At 42.4% G+C, this 12169-nt stretch overlaps 1 protein-coding gene across 1 annotated transcript in view; it reads right to left on the bottom strand.

The window, feature by feature from the left end:
- arglu1b (arginine and glutamate rich 1b) overlaps positions 1–12169 on the bottom strand; it is a 39446-nt gene that overhangs the window by 9436 nt on the left and 17841 nt on the right. The window contains exon 2 of the mRNA XM_055637405.1: positions 2804–3029. Coding sequence (XP_055493380.1) covers positions 2804–3029 — 226 coding nt within the window. The remainder of the gene's footprint in view (positions 1–2803; positions 3030–12169) is intronic.

Here is a 12169-nt window from a genome sequence, read left to right as displayed (position 1 = left end):
GCAGATGTTTACGGTAAGAAGAAACAATATAAATCACCATTCCTAAGGCAAACAATTAATAAGAAAGATACATTTACTGTTAGTGAAAAATACAAGCTTTAATCCAACCTTTTGTGGAACTGAGAGCATCTTTCACAGTTGGAAGAAATTATGATTTTTTTTCTGTTCTGAGATCAAATTACACAGGTGACCGAGCTACTGATGATCTACTAACTTTCCATTTGCTATTACTGGTCTCATTAGTGCTGGTTAAGTTATATTGATTTTGTGGTCAATTCAATGCAGACTTCAAATTTCCAATTACCCTACTATTAAACACTACAAAATAGTGCTTTCAATTAATTATCCAGAACAGAAAAATTACATTTTCAATACTGTGAATGGCCCAGGAAATTTGCCCTTTGTCTGTAGGATGACAACGTAAACATGAAGCTAAGCAAAGCTATCAAGAGACATGAGAAAGAAAAATAATCTTACTATGAATAGTAACGTGCTACAAGCCGATACTCATCAACCCTAGAAATTCAAATAATCTGAATACAAGTTAGAAAGTAAATAATACAAAAGGCTGTATCTTATGGTATAATGCACTGAATATTTCAAAATGGAGTGTTTTTATAAAATTAAATAAAATCACATTAAAATAAGGTAGTACCATCATGCAACTTATAATACAATACTGTTCATAACAAAATTTTGATCTGAAGGCATTTTATAAATTCATGAAAGTGCCATGGAAGTTTCCTAATAAACCTCGTCTCTCGTGCCTGTATCAAATACAAAGATGATATAAATCAATTCTCACTCTAAGGTAGACGATATTCTGAAATTAAAATTTGTCCAAGATACAAACTAACGTAGTAACAAAACAAAAAAAAAAATCACTAATATTCTTTCATTTAAAGTCAAAAATTACAGACTGAGTTCATAAACACAAAAAGTTGTAAATATCAAATTGTCAGGCACTGTAGCCAAAAATATTGGAGGATTTATTTTTGAAACAATTAACCAATACATTATTATATGCATGGAAATCTACTAACTACTACCTAACCCTTTGAAGTTTTAATGGAATTTTAAGACCTAACTCCACCTACTTTCGGAGGCTGGGAATCATTCAACATTGCTTAATGTTTTGTTGAGAGATAGCACACCAAAGAAACAAAAAAGTTGTATCATGCAAAATTGGTAGCTTCAGTCTTTAATCATCATTCAAGAATATAAAGGAACAAAGATAAGTAAAATTGTTTTGACTAAAACAATAAAATCTGCTGTGGGACACAATACTTGGCTAAATAATGCCCAGCCCCGGATTTAAAGTGGCAAAATAGAAATACAAAGATCAAATTGCTTACTATATATTTTAAGAGGCTGCAGGAAAAAATCTCACCATAGGGAAATCTATAGCTACTTTCAGCTTAGTTACCTAGTTTGTGTCGAATGGTGACGTAAAACCAAAGGGTGAGGAAGAGAAGGGAACGGGAGGCTTGTTTAAATGAAAGCTACTCAAAGTTTCAACAGAATTCAAAATGAATGAAATCATTTTTATTTCTGCCTCTAATATCTAGGAACAAATCCGATCTGGAATGTAAACATAAAACAAACCAATTTGAAAAGGGTTTGTCAAATAATAAGGAAACATGCCAGGACGTTTTTTTTATTGCTGAATAAAGAAACTGGAACCACCTTGTTCATAACAATGGTGTACTGCCATGTGATCAGACCTATATGAAATATTAAACATTACATCGCAGTTGTAGCTTCTTCCGAGCCTCTACTGAATGGAGCACCATTTTGTGCAACTTTGCTCTTTCCTAATTCTATTCAATACTTAGTTAAACGAATCACGTGAAAGAAACTATGTACAATGAAGATAGCTAAATTATTTCATACTCGAAAGGTCGCTACAAGATCTTTAAAGTTACAGTTAACTCGGCACTGTACTGCTCTGCACTGCAAAACTATTTCATTTCAGAATCGAGAGGTAATGAGTGTCAGCAAACGTCAATAAAGTAGCAATTCACTATTTCACAGGAAGACATTTTTCTGCTTTTGCTACTGTGACCATGTAACACAGAATGTCTAGCTTCACACTGAGGGGCTCACCAGCTGTCAATAGCTCTCATGGGAGGAAAAAGCACTTAGAACTACACTATGGAGGAGGGTTATAAAGGCAGAGTTCCAGTCCCACAAGAATCCTTTGAATGCAACGGAGACTGATGCCATAAACCTAATGTAAAAAGTCCCCCTGCTGTATCTTATTTAAGATGGATATGCAGCAAACATGAACCACTTGCCATAGATGACTGTAGGCTTATCCACTTTGACGTATTTCAGCACTGGAAAGACTAAGTCACTGGGTCAGAAAGGAATACAAAGTGATTACACAAATGAAGGGCAAATCATTATCCTGAAAGTGCCTTTGAAGAAAAAAAGCTTTAGCATAGTTAGATAATAGTCTGCAGCCATGGCAAAAGTTTCAATTAAATAAGTGTGAAAAGAGACTTTGAACAGGTACATTGTTACGTTAGTATTATTTCTTCCATAGTTCCTGAATTTAAACAGCAAATGCCATGGCACAATGCTTTGTGTAGCCTGATTAAATACTACATTCGGCACCTTAAGCTATAATGGAAAAGAAATAAAACTTAAAAACAATGTTGTGGTACTGCAGACTGCTGGAAAAGGGGTAGACAGTTGCACTCTGATTCCATTTACTGATGACGATTAAGTGGTGGCCATTGACCGTGACTGAAAGTTTTGCCATGGACTGTCGTTTGCTTTTCCAACGATCGAGCGTTACCTCTCTAGCTTTCTGTGCAGCAAGCTCAGCGTGTCGCTGTCGCTCAAGCTCCTCCAACAATTGCTTTTCCATAATTCGCTTGGCCTCCTCGACACGCCGGAGTACCTCACGCTCAATCTCATCCTTACGCTTCTCTAACTCTTCTTCTACACGTTTGGCCACAAGCTCTTCCACTCTTCTAGCCGTTTCTTCTTCAATCAACTTTTCTTCTATTTCCTGCTGTCGGCTGCAAGAAACAAGGGAAAACCATTAGTAAACATACCTCGACAAAAAAATGACCATTCCAGACAAAACAAACATTAAATATCCCATCACTAGCTTATAATAGCCTCTATTGCTTTTGTTATAAGGTTGGGAGCCTAAATTCCACTCAGAACCTGACTACAAAATGAAGGCTGATAGTGTCACTAAGGAAGCACAAATTTGTTTTAGTACCCCACACCAATGTAGATTAAAAAAAAAATTGGCAGCATTAATCAAATGACAAATAGGAGAGTTCTTTGTAGTCTCTTAGCCAGTAGCTTTCAATTCACAGAGCTGAAAAACTCATAGCTGGTAATTAATAATAGTTTGTGGATCTTCATGTGTTATTTTATCATGATGCAACAAACTGTACTTCAAAGGTACTTTGTTGGTTGTGAATGTTTTGGTATCCCAAAACCACAAAGGATCAATTACTATACGCATACAAGCCCTTCCCTCCTAACATTTTGATCTCAGTTTGGTTTTTTCTGCATAATTGCCCTATTAAACCACATATAGGCTTCAGGCTACCTATGCTACTGTCATGAAAGAATCGTCTCAAAAACTATGCTGAATTGACGGGTCAATATCAACTTGTCAGGAAGAAACTTCTGATTTTCTCCTCCAAGCTTTGGTGTTCTTCACAAAAACCAGAAGAGTGATCCCAGATGGTTTCTGTGCACAATAAAAGTGGCTTTTGTCTTATATTTGCATTAAATTAGACAAGTTACAGTGAATCCAGACAGAAATATTAGATGACACACCATCAAAGTTTTGCTTTCAAATATACTGGAAAGAACATATCTGCATGGTCCCAAATTCAAAAGAATTCCAGTCGTGCATAACCTGCATATATATATATGTATATATATTTAATCAAACCTACTCCTGAAATTCAGCTTCAATCAGCAAGATGACAAAATGCTTTTACTTAATTTTCCTGCCATGAATTATTAAACAGAAAAAGACTATCTCTCTACATCAGTACCTCTCTTGACTCATTTATTTTTAGGAGCTGGTGTGTAATCTTGTCTAATTAGCTTCAGTTGTATGCCTATCCTGAACTGCACTAACCATCATTTTCCATTTCCAATTCCATTCACTTGCTTTCTATTCTTTTAATCTATTTCATGGGACTAAATTAGAGCCCAGAATGACTCATCCCAAAGCACCATGACAAGCTTCAGGAAATCACCAGTGACACGGTTTATTTTCCTCAATGATATATGAAAAGCTAGCTAGGGTGATCTTTCAGCAAATGACAATATATTTGCAGACATTGTCTTGCTTCCTTTGCAACGCCGACAAGAAAACCTATTCACAGCTTCTATGTTAACATTCAGTCCCATGCAAAACTGTGACACATGTTGAATAGGCACTTGCTGTATCAAGCCCACTTCACACGAATAAGAAGCCAGATCAAAGAAAATGGCTATACTGCCATGAGGTAAATAAGTACCTGTTCCCTAGATACCCAGAATTTCTATTTTAACATGCCACCTGGTAGGTTACTAGCTGACGAGGATATTCAGAGAAAATTTAAAATAATTTATATAAAGATACAACTTGGCATAGTGCTACTCGAAATAACTGTTGTGAAAACGTAATTATTTTGGAAGGAGTAGGATGGGGACCCACAGTCCCGTTTATATCAACGGGTCGATGGTTGAAAAGGTCAAGAGCTTCAAATTCCTGGGCATGCACATCTCTGAAGATCTTTCCTGGTCCCAGAACACTGATGCTATTATTAAGAAAGCACATCAGTGCCTCTACTTCCTGAGAAGATTACGGAGTCGGTTTGTCAAGGAGGACTCTCTCTAACTTCTACAGGTGCACATTAGAGAGCATGCTGACCGGTTGCATCGCAACTTGAGCGCCCTGGAGAGGAAAAGACTACAAAAAGTAGTAAACACTGCCCGGTCCATCATCGGCTCTGACCTCCCTTCCATCGAGGGGATCTATCGCAGTCGCTGCCTCAAAAAGGCTGGCAGCATCATTAAGGACCCACATCATCCTGGCCACACACACACACATCGCCCTGCTACCTTCAGGTAGAAGGTACAGGAGCCTGAAGACTGCAACAACCAGGTTCAGGAATAGCTACTTCCCTACAGCCATCATGTTATTAAACTTGGCTCGGACAAAACTCTGAACATTAATAACCCATTATCTGCTATTTGCACTTTATCAGTTTATTTATTCATGTGTGTATATATTTATACAATGGTATATGGACACACTGATCTGTTCTGTAGTCATGCCTATGTCCTGTTGTGCTGAATCAAAGTAAGAATGTCATTGTCCTATCAGGGACACATGACAATAAACTCTCTTGAATCTTGAATTTTGTGAAGCATTACACAGATATGGTCTATATTCACCCCGAAGACAGCTCATTCCACTGCAAAATCTAGTCAAAGTATGCCTACTTTGAAAGCATTCTCCTTCTCTCTCTCCGGCAAGAATTATGTGACATCCTCTCCCTACTCCCTCCCATTGCTCTTCTGTCTGCATGTTCTCCCAGACTCACTACTACCGCCACGTGTGTTTCCTCAACACTTGCCTAAACCATCACCACGTGGCTTCCAGCTGCGTATCCAGACCAGGACCTAACTCCCCTTCCACCTACACCCCTCTGAATTATGCTGCTGAAATTATTTCAGCAGCATAATTCAGCGCTAAAGAACCATGTTCAATCCTGACCTCGGGTGCTGTGTGCACTCGTGGAGTTTGCACATTCTACCTGTGACCTTGTGGGATCTTCCCAAGTGATCTGGTTTCTTGCCACAAGTATGCAGGCTTGTTCGTTAACTAGACTCTAAAATTGTCGACAGTTTTAGGGAATGGATGGGAAAGTGCAATAAAATATAACTAGTGTGAATGGGTGATTGAGTAGGGAGAAACAGCAATATGCTGGTTTACACTGAAGATAGACGCAATTTGCTGTAGTAACTTAGCGGGTCAGGCACCATCTCTGGAGAAAAGGAAAAACAATCTCAGTTTGAAGGATCGACCCGAAACATCACATTCCTTTTCTCCAAATGCCTGACCCGCTGAGTTACTGTAGCATTTTGTGTCTATGTACGGGTGATTGATGGACAGCGTGGACTTTGTGGGCCGAAGGGGCTGTTTCCAAGCTGCAATTTTAAAGCAACAAACCTCTTTTCTCCTTATCTGATGATCTTTTCATCTCAATAGCCTTTGTCCACCCATTTGCCAACCAAAATACCCCTCACCTGCATCCACTTATAATTTTGCTGATTTTGTCCTGTCCCATCTCCTTTTCAGCTTTATCCCCATTACAACAATCAGTCTGAAGAAGGATCGCAACCTGATCCATCGCCTATCCAGGGCTCTCACAACTTTTTTCCCCTGTTGCCAGCCGGACAACCTAGGCAGCTTTTTAGGTTGCCAAATTACAGTTTAGGTGGTCATTTAAGACGGCTTACATGAAGCGTGCAATAATGTGCTCGGACGAAGTGCGTAGTTACAGGGCTCAAAATTAACGGGTGCCCGGGTGCCAATGACCACTCAAACTGCCGCCGGGCAACCTAAACGGCGAGTCATTTTGCCCGGCTTGGCAACTTGGTTTATACCGAAGATAGACACAAAAAACTGGAGTAACTCCGCGGGTCCGGCAGCATCTCTGGAGAAAAGGAACGTGACGTTTTGTGTCGGCGACGGTTGTGGGAAAAATGCTAAGTGTGGCGTGACGGAGCTAAAGACGGGCAGCAGCGGCGGCTCCATCTCCTCCCGCCCCGCCCGGCCTGTTAGCGGCAGCTGCTGCCACTCCGCCAACGGCGCTTTCAAAACAGACCCTTGGAGGAGGGAGGTGTCGGTCAGAGGCGGAAGTAGAGGAGGGGGTGGGTGATTGGAGGAGGGAGACGAGCCAAAACACTCTCGACAGACCTGCACCGCAGTCAGGACCGATCCCGGTCTCCGGCGCTGCAATCGCTGCCGAACCCCCACTGGACCATCCCCGTCCCTGCCCGAGAGCCTCCACACGCCTGGGGATGGCCAGAGCCGTTGGGAGTCAGACGGGAGCGCAGAGAAGCAGCGTTAAACCCAGCTCACTCTGCCTGTCCCGCCAGGTTAACCAACAGCCATGTCTGGATTGACACAGGGCTGTAGGCGACAGGCACAGTTGGACTGCATTTAGCGCTGGATTGAGCTGAAATTACCGTTCACAGAAGCCTTGCGCGTGTGTGAGTGTGCGCATGCGCGCGTGGCCACCAAGATATTCTGTCCGCGGTCCCCTCCATATTTTGGTTGCGATTTATGTGCCTGACAGGTGTTGTTCGAGGAGCGTTGGCCTTCCTTCCCACCTCCTCTGCCCCTTCCTCTCTCTCTCATACGCCCCCTCCACTCCCCTTATCCTGAGACCCCTCCTCTCTATCCCGCACTGATCCCCATTCCTGTCTCTATTCAGTCCTCACTGACATCCCCTGTGCTCCCCACTACCCCTCCCCCCATCTATTCATCCTGCACTGATCTACCTAGCCACCTCGCACTGATTCTCCTGCCACTCCTCATCAATCCTACACTGGTCCCCCAATTCATCCTGTACTGACCCCCTTCCCATCCATCCTGCACTGCTCACCCCATCATCCTGCACTGCTCCCCCCATCCCTCCTGCACAGATCCCCCCCACTCAACCCCACTGACATCCCCCGTGCTCTTCCCTCATAATTTTACCTACTCCAACCAACACTCACTAATTCCCCTGCCTCAATCCATCCAATCCACACCGATTCATATTATTTCAGCTTCAAATAAAGTCACAAACTAAACATATTCACCAATCAAGACATGATATATAGCTCAATGACATGCAGCAAAATTATAATACAGTATCTCAACTCTTTTTAAACGTTGCAATTAATGCAATTTCTATTATTTCTTTCCACTTCCAAACAAAAATGTGGGTGGATTATTCAGCGTATGATCAACTTGTGTCAATAAATCCTGGACCATGATAACATATATGCTTAACCATGCACACTACAGATTGATGCAATCATGTTTTCTGTGAAGGACCGAAAATTATCATGACATGGCCATAGCATGGGTCATTATTGCTATTGGTACAGAAACACTCTCGCTTCCCACCCATCTGACAGGTTAAACATCACACTAACTGACAAGAGATGGCCAATATGTTTAAAGGTGTCAAAACGTCACATTACCGGACATTCAGATTAGATGTATGTAGGCAGGAGTATCAATGTGAAGTGGATAGGGAGATCCGTGTAGGATGAATAGATGGGGAGGGGAGCACAGGGGATGTCAGTGAGGACTGAATAGAGGCGGAAATGGGGATCAGTATGGGAGAGGAGGGGTCCCAGGATAAAGGGGGAGAGAGAGGGAGAGGGGGAGAGAGAGAGGGAAGCAATTTTGGGCCCCATATCTGAGGAAGGATGTGCTGGCATTTGAGGGTCCTGCGGAGGTTTACGAGAATGAAACAAGAAATGAATGGGTTAACATATGACGAGCGTTTAACGGCATTGGGCCTATACCCACTGACGTTTAGAAGGATGAGGGGGAAACCTCATTGAAATTTACCAAATAGTGAAAGGCTTGGATAGAGTGGGCGTGGAGAAGATGTACCCATTACTGGGAGAGTCTAGGACCAAAGGTCATATCCTCAGAATAAAAGGACCTTCCATTAAAAAGATGATGAGAATGAATTTCTTTAGTAATATAGACAGTAGGTGCAGGAGTAGGCCATTCGGCCCTTCGAGCCAGCACCGCCATTCAATGTGATCATGGCTGATCATCCCCAATCAGTACACCGTTCCTGCCTTCTCCCCATATTCCCTGACTCCGCTATCTTTAAGAGCCCTATCTAGCTCTCTCTTCAAAATATCCAGAGTGAGGAAATATCATATAATAGAACCGCTTGGATAGTGACTTTTATATAAGCTAGGTAATTTGCAGTAAATTGCTTAAGGTTTTCTGAAATACGTCTCCTAATGAAATAAGGTACAATGAAACATACACACAGGGAAAGATGAATCAAAGCATAGAAACCTGAACCTGCTTAGCTTAGTTGATTGTTTTGAGGCAATTATAACACTGGAGGAAATTGTATTTGATATGACTTTGTGTTGAAGAATGGATAGCTGAATAGGGGCCTCTTCTTAGGCCAGAGGTCAACTGCTCTTTCTCTATGGCACATTCTTGAGCTGTGAGGTGTATGCTGAGTTTGAGATAGAATTCAAGGCTGAGAGATAATAGACCCAGTAGTTAGCCTTGGCTATGTTAAAATATAATGAGATTGGGATAAGGGGTAGGATGTATATGAAGGGGAGTAGTTGCTTGGCGAGGAAGAGAATTAGATTGATGGATATGTTTTTAGAAAGTCGAAGAAGCAGATGTAATTCTGATGTAATGGTTTGAGTTGTAAATCTCCCTTGTGTTCTGCCTTGTACATGAGATTGGAAATCCAGCTTCCAGATAGCAGGAAAGGGGCTACAAATTAGAATTGAGTTGTATCCTTGCACCAAACACTTATTAATTAAGTTGACAGATTTATGATCCATGTATGCTTGGTTGGGAGATTGGGGTTTTTGAACTTAGAAACTGTAATTCAGCAAACTTATATAATTAATGTTTTAAAGACATAGGTACTAGTATTTCAAATTGTCTAAAATTGTGGTGAAACAATTTAAGAAATGTATTGTCTTAAGTAAGACTGTAAACATTAGACTTTGTTAGATTTATAGAAATATCTTTCTTCTTCAATATGATATAGTTGGGATCACGGAGACATGGCTCCAGGGTGACCAAGGCTGTGAGCTGAACATCCAGGGATATTCAATATCCAGGAGGGATAGACAGAAAGGAAAAGGAAGTGGGGTAGCGTTGCAGGTTAGAGAGGAGATTAACGCAATAGAAAGGAAGGACATTAGCTTGGAGGATGTGGAATCGATATGGGTAGAGCTGCGAAACACTAAGGGGCAGAAAACGCTAGTGGGAGTCGTGTACAGGCCACCTAACAGTAGTAGTGGAGTTGGGGATGGCATCAAACAGGAAATTAGAAATGCGTGTAACAAAGGTAAAACAGTTATAATGGGTGACTTCAATCTACATATAGAGGCTAAGGCAGAGCCGCCATCTTGGAGCTGCCTTAGCAGTTGCGGCTCGCCTGCAGTCGGTCTGTTTTTTTCTTTTTTGTGTTGTTCTTTTGTCCTGTTTTAGTTAATTTTTGGTGTATGTGTGTGTGTGTGCGGGGGGGAGAAACATGTTTTTGGTCTCTTCCTCGGGGGGGGATGCGACTTCTCTTGTCGTATCCCTGTCTCCGTCTCCGCCTGAGCCGAGGCCTAATAGCTGGCGGCCTCGGAGCTGGGGCAGAGGCAGCGGCCACCCGACCTTGGAGCGGGCAGAGGCAGTGGCGACCTGACCTCGGAGCGGGCAGCGGCAGCGGCGACCCGACCTCTGAGCGGTCCGCGGGCCCAGTGGATGACATCGTCGGGAGCTCGCAGGATACAGGCTGGTGACCTGTTCTCTGGAGCTCCCGTGACAACAGCTGCGTCCGCTGGAATGGAGGGTGGCAGCTTCGGCGGCTTAGACCATCCCGGCTTGTTCGCGGATCTTGGATTCAGCCGCGGGACTGACATTACTTACCTTCACCCGGCGGGGTCACAACATTCGAAGCCTGGATCACCTCGGCGCAGAGGGAGAATAAGGGAAGAGACAATGACTTAGACTTTTGCCTTCCATCACAGTGAGGAGTTGCCTTGTGAACTCACTGTGGTGGATGTTAATGTGCGTTTATTGTGTGTTTTTGTCATTTTTTACTATATGTAGGACTGCAAGGCAACAAAGTTTTGTTCAGACCACAAGGTCTGAATGACAATAAAGGCTACTTTACTTTTACTTTACTTTATTGGGTGAATCAAATTGGCAGGGGTGCTGAGGAAGAGGATTTCTTGGAATGTACGCGGGATAGTTTTCTAAACCAACATGTAGAGGAACCAACGAGAGAGCAGGCTATTCTAGACTGGGTATTGAGTAATGAGGAAGGGTTAGTTAGCGGTCTTGTTGTGCGTGGCCCCTTGGGCAAGAGTGACCATAATACGGTTGAGTTCTTCATTAGGATGGAGAGTGACATTGTTAATTCAGAAACAAGGGTCCTGAACTTAAAGAAAATAAACTTTGTTTATTTCTGCTGGAAATAGCAGGGAACCGGGGGTCAAATGAGGTGGAGGAACTGAGTGAAATCCAGGTTAACCGGAAAATGGTGTTAGGTAAATTGAATGGATTAAAGGCCGATAAATCCCCAGGGCCAGATAAGTTGCATCCCAGAGTACTTAAGGAAGTAGCCCCAGAAATAGTGGATGCATTAGTGATAATTTTTCAAAACTCTTTAGATTCTGGAGTAGTTCCTGAGGATTGGAGGGTAGCTAATGTATCCACACTTTTTAAAAAGGGAGAGAGAGAGAGAAAACTGGGAATTACAGACCAGTTAATCTAGCATCGGTACTGGGGAAAATACTAGAGTCAGTTATTAAAGATGGGATAGCAGCACATTTGGAAAGTGGTGAATTCATTGGACAAAGTCAGCATAGATTTATGAAAGGTAAATCATATAATTTTTCGAGGATGTAACTAGTAGAGTGGATAAGGGAGAACCAGTGGATGTGTTATATCTCGCAAGGTCCCACATAAGAGATTAGTATGCAAACTTAAAAGCACACAGTATTGGGATGTGGATAGAGAACTGGCTGGCAGACAGGAAGCAAAGAGCAGGAGTAAACGGATCCTTTTCAGAATGGCAGGCAGTGACTAGTGGGGTACCGCAAGGCTCAGTGCTGGGATCCCAGCTATTTACAATATACATTAATGATCCGGATGAGGGAATTGAATGCAACATCTCCAAGTTTGCAGATGACACGATGCTGGGGGGCCGTGTTAGCTGTGAGGAGGATGTTAGGAGGCTGCAAGGTGACTTGGATAGGTTGGGTAAGTGGGCAAATGCATGGCAGATGCAGTATAATGTGGATAAATGTGAGGTTATCCACTTTGGTGGCAAAAACAGGAAAGTAGACTATTATCTGGATGGTGGCCGATTAGGAAAAGGGGAGATGCAACGAGACCTGGGTGTCATGGTACACCAGTCAT

This window comes from Leucoraja erinacea, chromosome 6, assembly GCF_028641065.1.
Source record: "Leucoraja erinacea ecotype New England chromosome 6, Leri_hhj_1, whole genome shotgun sequence".
Taxonomy (NCBI): domain Eukaryota; kingdom Metazoa; phylum Chordata; class Chondrichthyes; order Rajiformes; family Rajidae; genus Leucoraja; species Leucoraja erinaceus.
Note: the sequence above shows the minus strand (reverse complement) of the source record. Positions and strands in the feature narration are given on the sequence as shown.